This window comes from Amphiura filiformis, chromosome 10 (genome assembly GCF_039555335.1).
Source record: "Amphiura filiformis chromosome 10, Afil_fr2py, whole genome shotgun sequence".
Classification (NCBI taxonomy): Eukaryota; Metazoa; Echinodermata; class Ophiuroidea; order Amphilepidida; family Amphiuridae; genus Amphiura; species Amphiura filiformis.
Window position 1 is genome coordinate 62,886,922 of NC_092637.1, and position 15,429 is coordinate 62,902,350.

Genomic DNA, 15,429 nt, shown 5'->3' on the forward strand with positions numbered 1-15,429 from the left:
AAATTCTATCGTTTATTCTCTAATTCGTCGCTCTGTACAAAGATATTAAATATTTCAATTAATTTGAAATAAGCCATAGTATTCAAGCTTACCTATTTCACAGTTAACACCTTTATATCCATCTAGACAGGCACACGTGTATCCACTGACTTCAGCTATGCATCTCCCTCCGTGTTGACAAGGGGCAGAAGCACATTCATTGGCTACAAGATGACAATGAATTTAGTGATAGATTAAAATAATGTGATATATTGTGTGTATGTGTGAGGTGGGGTGTTTTGTGGTGGTACGTGAGGTGGGGGTGCGTGCGTAAAACGGGGGATACATTTCTGTCCCTATACTGGATCAACTGGATAGGCTGCAAACGGAGATATACCCGCGTTACTTACTACGCTAATTGGGGCTACACAACCCCCTAGAGGGAGCTAAACGCATTAGTCAGAGGAACTTGTAATAACCCGAATGCCAATCGAGGTCATTAATATCTCACAATTGACCACAAAATGCGTAATTGTTCCATGTATTAGTAACCTCCACGCGCGCCGTATTGTGCATCGAACAAACTGCACCCGCGTTTGCCAAGGTATTTGGAATGCGCGCTACCATATTTGCACAGATTGTGATACGCACTTTTGTTATTGGTCGTACCATACATACCATTGTTGCAAATGACGCCTGCGTCTTCTTGATGGTCACAGTTGTTGATTCCCCATCCATTATGTCTGCATTCATCTAATCTGTTTTCTGATCCTGAACAGCTTACATCGTCAACCCATACTGGTCCAGTACCTTGTCCAAACTGAGAACTGCTAATAGCTTGTGCGCCACCAGATGGCAATCCTAGTTGACGACAGACTACAAATGCATCATTATCATCCCATAAGTCATCACACACTGTACCCCATGTGTCACTGTAAAATATTTCCACTCTGCCTTCGTTTGTATTCTGGCCACCAACAAGACGGATTTGAACAGGATCTAAATAATAGGAGAGAAGAATCCGAATCCGGGTAGGTTTTTATAAAACATGAAGAAAAAAATAGATAACAAAATCTGTATAAACAGAACAAAATTCTTGTGTTATATCCATATGCCATTATAGTCGAGGATAGAGATTATCAACGACCCAGTATGACCGTGAAGCTGCGTACTAATGCCAATATTAATCGAGGAGTGACCTATTTTGACCTATATCTCAATAATTAGGCATTCTAGAGGGATGTAACAATTGACTTCTATACTCGTTTGGACACGAGGAAGAACTTGTGATATTTTATAATTTAATCCCATTAAATGACCTTTGATCGGCTCATTCTGAATCTACAGAACCCTAGTTGTTACTTGTAGCAAAAATATTGCATTAGTACGAGAATTCACGGTCATACGGCTATTTCCCTCGACTAATATTATTCATTTTGTTTTTATTTATACATTTCTTCGTTATTGTATAGATGTAGAGTTCACCAGTACAAAAATAGAGATGTAAGATCTCTTACCTGAGCTTAAATAAATAAGCCACAAATATAAAGCCTCAGTATTTAGGAAAAATTCATACCTATTTCACAGTTGACACCTTCATATCCATCCACACAGCCACACGTGTATCCTCTCTCTTCAGCTTTACAACTCCCTCCATTCGCACAAGGATGAGACTCACATACGCCGCCTAATAATAATAATAACAATACGAAGGTAATTTTAAGGAGAGTTATTCGAACGAAAGTAAAGCATTTTGATTAAAGGTGAACCTCATTGAAAATAAAGTTATATATCAATGGAAAGCTTATGATGCCAGGAAGCAGAAAAGAATATTTTTTATTTGCCTAACGCACCAGGATAGACATAATCTCCATGCAAAGATTGGATATTGGCACCCCCCTAAATTACAAAACGAAATCGTTCAAATTGGGCGCTTCGATGATGATGACGTCAGCACGGGGACACACAGTTACTTCCGGGTTTGATTGTAAACACAATGTCCATGCATTACTGTGGCATGCATCGGGCCAATGCACGAACTCAGTCATTGTCAACTTACTTTACATGAAAAATATCTTCAATAAAATAAGAATAACATGAAGGAAACATCATGATCAAATCAAGAATGAAGTTCCTGAATAAAGTGTGTGGATTAAAAAATGGGAAAAGTGCTGGCCGGGGTGATTTGGAGAGACGAAGCGAGTCGCTGTGTTTGCCCACCTTGATCGGCGCGGCTGCCTGTAATTTCTTCAGCATAAAAGCAGCAATTTACGCATCGTGTTCGGTAATCCATAAAACATGAATGTTTCACTTTTTCAGTACACTGATTGTAGTATCATTAAAAGAATCGTGACACAAGTGACAATATTTTAATTTTATTCAGATTTCAGAATTCCATCAAATAACGGTCTACTAAGCCTAAATTGTATTTATCTTATAATAAAGTATCTGTTTCTTTCAATCGTGATTGTGTCGGGGATTGTGTGGAAAGAATGTACCGGGAGAAATGTATTACCGCAATGCGCTAAATATATGAAAACCTTTTATGGGCTGGATTTGATGAAATCGGCGGTTTTTTTATTAATTTTTTGATTACTACAAGACGATATTTTTAAAAATCAGATATTTTAAAATGAATCAAGAATAGGGAATGTCACAAACAAGTTATTTAATTTGTTATTCGATCATGTTTATTCAGTCCATGACATGAACGGTATACGGTAGCAGCAATCATTTGCGCATGGAATTGATCCCAGCGCGAAATTGATCCCGGCTCCTGGCTACTAGGGGCCCTGATTTTTTTGTTTAAAGCAATGATATAGATAGTCTTAAAATGATGCACCAAATATATAGCTTCAATTGACCTCCGTTTTGCACAATTGTCCAACTTCTGAAGGGGAAGATCTCCCTTAGACCCCACCCACACTGTGTATGGATAAACATTTCGCCTTTAATTTACTTTTGACACCCGGTACTTTATGTTTAGCACAGTTTATAGGCCTACAATAATAGGAAAACAACGGAGGGCTTCATTTGTGCAGTCATTTTACACACGTTTGGCTTTTCAAACTAAAATTGTACACAATAAGAGTGCCAAAATGGTCCACTATATGGCTTCAATAATTATGTCTTCATTTTGCACAAGTTTCTCAATAATCTGAGGGGGCATATTTCCTCTGAAACACTGCCCTACGTCGCGTTTAATATATTACAAGAGGTGCGCAGGGAGCAAGCGATATTTTGACAAAGTATTTTGGACACATGTACACTCCCCAATGACATACAATTATAGCTCAGCCCCATTATTAATTTAAACTGTAAGTTAGTTGATGACTTTTTCTTGACTGTTTCTTTTCATACCTGAATTGAGTTGAAATCCAATTGGATATGCAAAGCTGGTGCCGTAGTAATTACCGTAGATAATAGCATAGAATTTCGCTTCATGATCGGCATGTCCAACAAAATGCGTAGTTCCATCTACCACTTCCGGACTCCGTAAAACACACATGTCACCTACGGATAAAATCTGCCAATCTGACACCGGGGAGTTATCGTAAGTGAGCCCTAGTGTTTGAGAGCATTTGCATTGTATATTGATGTACGTTTTCATGGCAAGAGCGTTATCAATGACAGGGAAGGTAACATTTCCAGCATACAATCCTATGGGTGGTATAATGACCATTGTACAACCAGACAGGTATCTTCGTGTGCCAGATGGAAGTTCTTCTCCCTTGGCATATTGTATGACAAAAACCGGGTGCTCAGACGAGATTGACTTCACTGTGTCATCCACAACGTCAAGCTCATAAAAGTCGCCTGCGCCCAATCTGATGTTGTTACCAATACCAGATATATTAAGTTGGTTGTCTGCGGGTGAGATTATTCTGCACAAATATCCATTATTGAAATCTTTCAATGGACCAACAATGAAGTTGCGACCGTAACTTTTGACTGGAGGAAGCTGCTCAATCAGCATACTAACACTAGTTGGCGATGCGATATGTGTTCCTGCATGTCCTGACATTACCGTCACAGGATTATCTGCAACTATACGAGTTCCCGTTAAGTCGGAGACACTTCTCATTTGATACGATTGATATGGGGACAGTGTAATATTTTCCTGTCCTGTAGATGTGATTATTTGAATTATTGTTTCATCATGACCAGCGGACACAGAAAACAGTGAAAGCCAGTCAACAGATGCGCCAGACCCATCAACATACGCGGAATTGTAGGATGCTACGTAATATTCTTTTCCCAATCCATTTATTGGAATCGCCTGAAATCCTTCCTCTAATGCGTTGTTATTTGTGTCATCATACAATCCGTAAACGAATACACCTTCGTCGGAGCGTACTATTACTGTTTTGTCTTGTAATCCTGTACCTTCAAGATACGTTGACCTTGGCAATGCAATTTGTGTGAACTCATTGCGAGTTGTCGTTCTTACAGTGTTGAATCCTGTTCCTGGAACACTGACGGTTACTAGTGCTGGATTGACTGATTGTGTTGATATGGCCACGGAGAGAGAAATAAGATCATTTCTGTAAGATGTCGGAAAGGAGAAAATGAACTCGGTGCCCGTGGTTGTTACTGGAGATGTATCTGGTAAACAAACGAAGATGAGGAAATGTGTTTTATGTCAATTTTACTGGGGAATAGATAATAATAAAACAGCCATAATATCAAATCAAAATATTCACTGAGGTTATTCTTGGTCATAAGTGGGTGACATCATATATTTTAGGCGATAATACTCTTGAGATGGTGATCACCTAGCTGATGTCAAGATAAGTACCAGCAGTTCTGTATCATTCATGGCACAATTTCAAATGTTGCCCAAATGTATACGCCATCACGCCACACCTACACACGCACCATACAAAAAGTCAGTAGCTTCATTTACTTATTTCTACTCTCAGATTGATTGACAAATTTTTGAACCAATGTCATGTATTGCACTGAAATAACAAAATAAAGTTGTAGCAGTAGAACGCTTGATTTTTGGTACATTAAAATTGAAAAGGCGACCTCTAATACTCTAATTGTGGATTTCAATTTTTTTGAACTAAACCCTTGAATAAGGGCACTAGATTCATTATCAAATGTAAATGACACATGTTTAGACACGTAGAAAGATAAATCTTGCCAGTTCTTCTTTACCAATGTGTAACCAGATCCAAGATTCGAAATAAACTTGAGTGATTTGTAATTTGTTTTTTATCCGTTGGCTGAGAACAGGATTCCATGAGTAACAGGTATTAATCGAAGTGACATAAGGTAACATTGAAACGTTAAGTTGCTGACAATGTTGATTAAAACAATTAGCATTGGGGTACAAAGACTTCATCTACGAGTTAGCACTTTAAAGAGCAGCAAATGCCTTCGTCGCCCGTTACAAAAAATTAAATGTACGACGTCGATTTTAAAAAAACAGCGTGAAGCTAACTTTGACCTTACCTATTTTACAGTTGACACCTCCATATCCATCTACACAGGCACACGTGTATCCATTGACTTCAGCTGTACATTTCCCGCCATTTTGACAAGGGGCAGACACACAGTCATTGGCTACAAGATGACAATGAATTAGTGATGCATTATAATACGTGATATATTATGTGCGTATGTGTGAAGTGGGTGTGTTGTGGGGGTGTACGTGGGGTGTGTGGGGGTGCGGGTGGGAGTGTGTGTGTGTGTGTGTGTGTGTGTGTGTGTGTGTGTTTTATTGCCAACATCGAGAACAAGACCAGACTGATTGAGCTGATTCGCAGTCTATTGGTGTCAAAGAAAGAAAGAAAGCATTTTGGCCGATCTAAAGAGTATAGTAAAACTTATTTTCGTCGTAAAGTGAATGCAACCTTGTCACTAAAGAAGATACCGTATATATATTGCTTTGATTCCAGACATAGCAGTGCTGTAGTCAGGATAAAGCCGACTTGCAAAGACAACTAAACGCCTTCCGCGTTCCCAAGCATATCGATATTCCAGTCCCTTGCCTTTGTTGATAAACATTGCGGTCAACTCATCTATACGTTGCTCGAGCAGTTAAAGCTGCCTTCGCGAAGCAAATCCCGCAGACAACGTGCGCGCACCTTTGTTTGACGGTGATGAACAACGGTGAAATATGATTGAATCCCTATAAAGTGCAATTTTTATAGTATGGTTTTAAAATGCCTAGTGTTGCCCATATACTTTAATATATGAATATTATCACCCGACCGGCGACCACGACTAATCAGGTGGTACTGCAAACGACAGAAAAAAAAATGCCGATTTTAAAATTGTTTTTGACGTTGCCAAGACCATGACCATAATGGCCAGTAATTCCATTACAGGGTCGTCGTATCGAGAGCCACGTAAGTGATCTTGATTTTAGCTGCAAGAAAATGTTTCAATCATATCCAATACGTTTTCCCGTTAGTTTATAACTATTACTTGACTTGTGTAAATTCATATATTTGTGAATATCGTGAATCACCCCTGTAGATAGTGATCTAATTTACTTTGTGGTGTACATTACGATATAGTAGTTATCATTATGGAAAATGCGAATACCTGAAAACGAGCATGCGGTCTGTGACACATATTGATAAAAAAAACACGGAGTGTCCCTGAAAGAACTGTACCGTTGAAAGCTTAGATTTACAGGCCACTGCTACCGAGCAAAAGACCAAATAATTTCAGATGTCATCTGTATGAGGCTTCCACGAACATGTAGAGGAAGAAGACCATTCAACTACATTGACTGTGCGGCAAGGGACGTCAATCAAGAAATTAATGACCTCCCAAATCTGATGGCTGATAGAGATTCCTGGAAAAGAATTGTAAACTCTTTCTCGGATGCGTCCGCAAGATAGATAGATAGATTACTTGAAAATCTTGATCTTACCTATTGTACAGTTGATACCTTCATATCCATCCACACAGCCACACCTGTATCCATTGACTTCAGCTGCACATCTTCCTGCATTTTGACAAGGGTCATAAGCACAGCCATTGGCTACACAAGGTGAAAAGATATAAATTAGTGATAAATTTGAATTGAGTGCATGTGTTGGGGTGAGTGCGTGTGGCGTGTGGTGGGGTGTTCGTAGATGTGTATGCATAGTTTTAAAATGTCTAATGTTACCCATACTTACGAATGTTATCACCCGACCACGACTGATCAGGTGGTACTACAAACAACAGAAAAATAAATATGGATTTTAATCAATTAATTAAAATTGTCTTGCAGAGTCGGGGTATCAAAAGCCCCGTAAGTGACCAATTTTAGCTCTAAGAAAAGGTTTAAATCCCATCCTATACGTTCCTTTAATACGCTCCTTTAATGCTAGCTTATAACTATTATTTTACTTGTATAAATTCATTGAATAGTGTTGAATATTGTGAATCATTGAGATAGAAAAGTATAAATTCAAGATAATTATAGTAACTATCAAAATGCGAATACCTGAAAATGAGACACTAAAGGAACTGTACCATCGGAAGCTATCGGAAACTTTTTGTGGGTATACTTTAATGCCTGTACCAAAACAAAACTAAACAACTGATGTTGTTGAGGAATACAACAGCTTTAACATAGTCTGCACAAAGAGTAACGCAGCTGTTATAAATACGCCTTTAGCTTCAGCACTAATAATTGTTTCCACAATATTTCTGCATAGAGATAAGGATGATTTATTTACGCGCATTTTGATACCCTATTTGTCAAACGTCGTTCAATATTAACAACACAGTAGTGCTTTGAAACAAAAATACCCGAATTTAAAATTATTATGCCAGCACTGTAGCACGTAACGCCCCTCCATTATCTTCCCGCTTACTTCAAATCAATACAAATAGCTACAACTTGTAAATTCGGGTATTTTTCTTTCACAATAATGCTGTATTGATAATATTGAAAATTGGACAAATTGGTATCAAAATAAGCGTAAATAGATCATCCTTCTTCTTATGTTAAAATATTGTGAAAACAATTATTAGTTCTGAAGCTATAGGTGTATTTATAACAGCTGCGTTACTTTTTGTGCATACTTTATGTTCAGAATGTTGACAATTGACAGCCTTGTTCATGAATTATAACAATTTGAAAATCACATTTCATTTTTAAATCCATGCATTCTCTACACAGTATATCCAAGAATATTACTATCTTAATTATTTTTTGACTTTTTTTTTTACTTGAAAGGGATATCGTAACACTGGGATATGCCAAACTAAAATTCACCTGGTCCGATGGAGGGGCACTCAACTTTAGAAGAAGTGACTGGTATGTGCCTATTGGCTTCGGGAAGAAGTGTTAAACAACGGAGACTTTCGGTATACAATTTTGTAAAAGAGAATCTTTTGCATTTCGTATAAAAATTTGAAAAAAGGGTCATAGGGAGAAAAGAATTGATAAAAAATAGCAAAATCCTATATTTTGGCAAATTTGCCAAATTTACGATACAAATTTGCTGCAATAAGAAAATGTGAAAGTTTTTGTATTATTTTCTATCGGATTTTGACGATGAAAGTATAGAACAAAAGGAGGATAATATTTTGCTGTCGAAATTTAAAAGGGTCAAGGGTTAGGACTTTAAAAAGGGTGGGTCATCGGGTATATTCGACTCCAGAAAAATGGACATACCCGTCACTTCAAAAGTTGAGCGTCCCCCGGTCCCATTTCTATAATTTTAAAAGTCACAGTATTCAGGAAAATGTACCTATTGTACAGTTGACACCTTCATATCCATCCACACAGACACACGTGTATCCACTGACTTCTGCTGTACATCGGCCTCCATTCTCACAAGGATTAAATGCACATACGCCACCTATAATAATAAATAAATAAATTTTAAATTTTGGTAATAATGATAATAATTTTTGAGGTGGGTCGGTCGGTACGGAATTTTTTCCTAATGATGACCCACTACTGTATAGGCCTGTAGGCAATGAACATTGGTCATGTAAAAGATACATCAATATTTCCCATCCGACCATCAATACGCAAGATACACCAGAAAATGGCTTCAATTAGAACAATTTCAAGACCCCAGGTTTATTAGAACCATTGATGCAGGAATGGACAGTTATAAATGTTATAATGAGTTTACAGTAATGATTTTCTTATTTAGAAAAATGTTGTTGGTCAAATTTAGCTTTGAAATGAAATTTAGACACAGAAAAAGTAATAAAAACCATTAAAATTATAAACTAAAAACCAATATTTTTTTTAAGGGCCGACCTTGTATTTGGCCAATTTTGGGTCGGTCGGTGGAGGGCAATCAAACATATTTTTTCACCTATGTCATCATCATGCTCATCACTATATTAGTCCACTTGCCATTGCGCATACATTTACACATAATAAGGCCTCCAATTTATATTCATTTGTGTACAATTGGCAGATATTTCTGATTTTTTCAGTCACCGTTCTCCCTCTGTCAACGTTCTCCCTCTCGGAGACATACGGTCAGAAACGTGAGCAACCCCATATCCGGCCCAATATCAGACAAATCAGAGGATCTGTGAGTGTTATGTTAAACAGCAACCCAATAGGTGGTCAATTAGTCCGCAGGGTGCTTTCAGTGCTCTGGAACTAATTAAGTTAACGTAAACAAAAATAAAATTTGATGTTTTTGCGGACAACCCTATTCTTCGCATCGCAAAATTCCTTTTCCCAAAATAATGTAGATCGTTGCCTCACAAATCCACCAAACTTCTTAATTTGTAATAGACATGTTGGTAGCAATGTAATAAGTGATATTGACATTGAATTTTATCTATTTTGATTTTCATCACGGGGAGCAAGCGGTATTTTTCTTTCGACACATGTATAGTTCACAAGGACATACAATTATAGCACAAACCCTTTAATATAATTCTAACCTAGTTGATGAATCTTTCGTTTCTTTTCTTACCTGAACTGAGTTGAAATCCTATTGGATATACAAAGCTAATGCTCCTGAAAATACCGTAGATGAAAACAAAGAATGTTGCCTCAGCATCAGAATGTCCAACAAAATGTGTAGTTCCATCTATAATTTCCGGACTCCGTAAAACACACATGTCACCTATAGATAAAATCTGCCAATCTGACACCGGGGAGTTGTCGTAAACAAGCCCTTGTGTTTGAGAGCATTCGCATTGTATATTAATATACGTTTTTACGGCAAGATAGTTATCAATCACGGGGAAGGTAACGTTTCCAGCATACAATGCTATGGGTGGTATAATGACCATCGCACAGCCAGACAGGTAATTGCCGGGTGATGTTTCTTCTCCCTTGGCATATTGTATGACAAAAACAGGCTGGTCAGCAATAATTGACGTCACCGTGTCTATCATTACATCAAGCTCATAAAAGTCGCCTGCGCCCAATCTGATGTTGTTACCAATACCAGATATATTAAGTTGGTTGTCTGTGGGTGAGATTATTCTGCACAAATATCCATTATTGAAATCTTTAAAAGGACCAACAATGAAGTTGCGACCGTAACTTTTGACTGGAGGTAGCTGCTCCATCAGCATACCAAGAGAAGTAGGCGAACCGATATGTGTTCCTGCATGTCCGGACATTACCGCTACTGGATTATCAGCAACTATACGAGTGCCAGTTAGGTCAGAGGCGCTTTGCATTTGATATGATTGGTATGGGGGAAGCGTAATAGATTCCTGTCCTGTGGACGTGATTATTTGAATTGTTGTTTCTTGATGACCAGCTGACACAGCAAACTCTGAAAGCCAACCAACAGATAGGCCAGAACCAATACTCAAAGAGGGGTAGGACGCTATGTAATATTCTTTTCCTAATCCATTGACTGGAATCGCCTGAAATCCTTCCCTTAAGCCGTCATTATAAGTGTCATCATACAATCCGTAAACGGACACGTCTTCGTTGGAGCGCACAATTACTGTTTTGTCTTGTAATCCTGTACCTTCAAGATACGTTGACCTTGGCAATGCAATTTGTGTGAATTCATCGCGAGTTGTCGTTCTTACAGTGTTGAATCCTATTCCTGGAACACTGACGGTTACTTGTACTGGACTGACTGACTGTGTTGATATGGCCACGGAGAGAGAAATAAGATCGTTTCTGTAAGATGTCGGAAAGGTAAAGATGAACTCGGTGCCCGTAGTAGTAACTGGAGATGTATCTGTAAACAAACAGAGATGATCGTGAAATGTATTTTATTTCAAGTTTACCGTAAAATTCATAATAATAATATAACCATCTTTAGACCCATTATTCACCTGGGTTATTCTTGGTCATAAGTATCATTATGTTGTGATATCATATAAAGCGATGTCACTCTTGATATTGTGATATGACCTGATGTCAAGAAAAGTACGAGCATTTCTCTATCATCAATGGCGCATCTCACTTTTAAAATGTTACCCAAACGTACACGCCAGTGAACATACCGGACGATAATGATTCACACAGGGTTTGTGTCTTTGACTCTCTAACAACTGAAAACCTAATACGCCACTGGTCACTCTTCCCACACACAAACCTACATGTAACACAAAAAACATCAACAAAATTTTGAGCTCGTTGAACTTTTAATTCTAATGGAAAGCATATTCCAGTCATGTATTGCACTGAATTTAACAAAATCACTCCCTGCCGATCTAACATTGCCTCTGATTGGTCAATTACATTATATCTTCACTTTAATCACCAATCAGAATGGATCTTTGCAAAAATTCACTCCAATTTTTTTTGCGTGGTGAAATTATTCTGACAATATTGCTGATTTTTCCAATTGATAATGAAAACTTCTTTTTGGCCAATCCGCAGGTAGTTCTCATAGGGTTATAGGGCACTATAACCAGTATATTCATGTAGAAATATTGTGTATGACAGAATTATTAGAAACTGAGATGCTCCGTTATCTTCAGAAAGTTAAATACTTTAAATAAAGGTTCTTCTTTACCAGTATGTAACCAGGGCCCAATAAACCTAACCATTTTTTCTGAGTGGATTGTAATTTGTTAACCGTTGGCTGAGAACAGAATATCACTGAATATACGGTGTCGCTTCAATATTAATTAATTTAAGCCACGGTATTGAAGCTAATTTGATCTTACCTATTTCACAGTTGACACCTTCATATCCATCCACACAGGCACACGTGTATCCATTGACTTCAGCTTTACATTTCCCGCCATTTTGACAAGGAGAAGAAGCACAGCCATTGGCTATAAATTGGAAATAAATTAGTGATGTGCGTGTGTGTTTATGGGGATGGTAACGAAAACCACTTTATTTTGTCGTGTACATGCCCTTCTTTTGATCGACCATTGATAAATATGTATCTAGTTATTGGTGCAGTAACCAATCAGACGTTCGCGTTTAAATAAAACTGGGCAAGAAATCCAATCGATATGGAAAGTTACTATTGAAGTTCAAGTAAATGTTCAAACGTCATTTCACAAACTTTCTATTGATTGATATTTGATACTTAAAAATGAGGTAGTTTCGTAAAAATCTTATATTTCAAGAACCGATCTGTCAATAATTGTAAAAAATCACTAACCTAAAAAAATATCCGTCTGACTCAAATTCTCATGCTCCCCCTGAAAATCAAATGGTTCGTCCATTACTTACCAGCTTCAACATATCCAGTCATCAGTACCAGAAGGAGCAAACTTGAAATCCCTATCATACTTACAGACGTGTGAGGGTTATCTAAAGTTTGCTGTCAATGAAGCTATGAATGTATATATTTGACAACGTATCCTTTTTGCTACGTTCTCCTAAATTCGTGCGCTGATTCTAGCTAACGTCTACTGTAATATGTCATGTGATGTGTCATGTGATCAAGAAGTTTATTACACCTATTGGGTGTTTATGGTTTACTCCCTACTTGCCCAGGATATGTCGCCCTTGTACGTTAGCAATTCTACCCGTTGATTTCATTAAAGGGTGTATGACATTTCCCAAGTATCCAATCCCACCCGCTCTTCTCATTAAATGGTGTATTCTATGACCAATAAACATGTTGTTGTCATTAATAGGCGTATATTTTCAAATGTTCAGAGTACAACAACAGTCTGAAACCTTGAAAAAGACAGACTCGGGTGAAACAGTATTTAATCGGCATTGTACATGTTGTAAGTATAGTTCTTAATTCTGAAATAGTCTCCCAAATTTGAAATAGTACATTGGACAAATTATTACACATACCATCTTTGTGCTCCAAGCATTCAATATTTCGATAAGATGAACCAATATAATGAAAAGAGAAAGCATGAAATTTGAGCAAGTTTGACTCATCTTTGGTCATGGTATTCGCTGTAGAGGTAGTGACGTAGTTAATCACCATAGCGATTGGTGAAAACAATTTTGAAAATATTGCTCTGCACTAGAGGTACGCTGTAACTCTGCATCGCACCATTGATTATTATTCATACCTGTACGATTAGTGCCTTCGAAAGGAGCGTTATTGTATTCAAAAACAGGGGGTGAGTGCAGCCTATTTATAGTGCAGGGCAATATATTCAAAAAATAATTCGGATACAACACTACTTCTACGTCGAATAAGCATAATATTTGTCAATGTGGATAACATTATCATGCTTATAGAAATGTTTGTGGTACCGCTGTATATATTGTGTATGCTTATAAAATCCTAAATTTTCACGGATCTTTCTTGTGATAATGCACGTACTGTTGAGTGGTGTTGCAAATAAATGCCCTTCATCTTTAGCTATCACTTTCCTGCACTATACCAATTTATATGGTTATTTAATATTCATGGATATAATTATCTGGCTTAGTTTGATTTTGTGCACACAGGTTGTGTTAATTTTAGAAGCACACAGTCCAAAAAGAATTTGCCTCTACAGACTATGGATATTGATTAAAGCCATATTGTTACATTTGCTGATATATTTTGACTCATTATTCTGTTTTTACGCGATTATAATACACTTCAGTAAACTAAGATACCCTGCAAAAATCAATACTTTAGCTGCTGTATTTTTGTCAAAATTCGAGATTTTGAATAAACCGTCTTAATAAAACGGTTTATTATTACGATGGAAATGTTAGTCGAACAGATATGCGATGTTCATAACACAGTACGTACTCCGGTACGTACCATGCGGGACGATCATTTACACACACGACCGACGGAGTAACACGCAGTGGCGTAGTAAATTCCAATTTTCTTTGCTTGACCTCAGTTGTTCGGCTCAAAATTAAAAGGGGACATATCTGACATGACATTAAAAGCTAACATTTTATGGAAAGGAAATAATATCTATTTTTAAAATACTGTATTACAATGAGGCTTTGATCAGTTTTATCTAGTAAACCTGCTTAAGTTACCTAAACTTATTACAGTGCCTCATTTCAAATATTTAGTTTTAGTTTTGGTTTTGGTTTTGGTCACGTGGTTTCCTATTGTCCTGCCTAACCACTTGAATCATAAGATATCGAACTCATTGTTTCTACCTTTTGTTTAAAACCGAACATTTGTGTCAGTCAGTTTCGGTTTTGGTTTCAGTTTCTTATAAGTGGTGTGAATCGTAAAATTATTTGATTTGAAGTTACCTACTCTAATTAGTATACAAAAGAAATGTTTAAATTTCGCAGTGCAATATTCACGAGGAGAGAAATCGAGCATGGTAATCTACATTGAAAGACGTGGTTTACAAAACCGAATAAGCCTAGGCTAATTCACCTGTGAAAAATATAGACCATCGAAATATTTGCATTCGACATTACAAAGGGGCCACTATTGTAATTGTATAGGTGCTATAAACAAAATCGATTCATGTCCTTAATCCCATGTACCAGAATCGATGGAAGGCCATTATATGACCTCTAATAACCTAATGACTTTTACTGAAGCAATTTTACTGCAAAAGTAGAAGATAGAGGGAAAAGAGATTGTGTGGGGGTGTGTGGGGGGGTGGTTGGAGGGCAAGGGGATATGGGCCGGGAGAGAGAGAAACAGATGAGAGAGAGCATTGAAAGTGAAAGAGAAGGGGAGGAGAGCTCGAGATGAAGATATCGAATGTAGGGGAGGAGGAGGGGAAAGGGGTAATTTAGGGAAGAGGTGGTTATATAGGGGGGGGAGCCCCCTCTTAAAGAGGTATGAGTTGTGCTTACCGGGGATAATAAACTAATTCATAATCAGATCATCTCCATGCATCGTTTATGTTTCATACAAACAAACAAATCCCCCACCCCGCCCCATCCTTCAATATACGCGCATGTATATGATTTCTAGGCCTAGAACTCGTGAGTGTAATATGCCACCTACCTTCGACAGAGAGCATCAACTGTCGTCCGCAGGATAGATTTCCGATATCAATCATGATAATAATTATGTTAGCACAATAGGCTATTGTATACTTCTGGTTATATACCCTATACTGTGTCCTCCCAGCAGAATAGTGTTATGATTGCAGACCAGATCAGCTCTACTTTTTAATCCCTTGATTTTT

General features: G+C 37.6%; 1 protein-coding gene across 1 annotated transcript; it reads right to left on the reverse strand.

Moving 5' to 3' along the window:
* Window positions 1–54: 54 nt before the first annotated feature.
* On the reverse strand, window positions 55–12,971 carry LOC140162027 (uncharacterized). The gene is made up of 11 exons (XM_072185317.1): window positions 12,581–12,971; window positions 12,061–12,171; window positions 9,888–11,123; window positions 8,688–8,798; window positions 7,122–7,157; window positions 6,872–6,982; window positions 5,440–5,550; window positions 3,340–4,584; window positions 1,556–1,666; window positions 658–978; window positions 55–203 (listed from the first exon to the last, which is right to left on the reverse strand). Exons 1-11 carry the CDS (start codon window positions 12,636–12,638, stop codon window positions 55–57), a joined length of 3,600 nt encoding a protein of 1,199 aa, XP_072041418.1. The 5' UTR covers window positions 12,639–12,971.
* Window positions 12,972–15,429: the final 2,458 nt, after the last annotated feature.

Coding starts and splice junctions, on each gene's coding strand:
- LOC140162027 (XM_072185317.1), bottom strand. CDS start 12,638: ATGATAGGGATTTCAAGTTTGCTCCTTCTGGTACTGATGACTGGATAT. Junction 12,172..12,580: donor GACTGGATATGTTGAAGCTG/GTAAGTAATGGA, acceptor TCCAATTTATAG/CCAATGGCTGTGCTTCTTCT. Junction 204..657: donor AGGCGTCATTTGCAACAATG/GTATGTATGGTA, acceptor GTCATCTTGTAG/CCAATGAATGTGCTTCTGCC.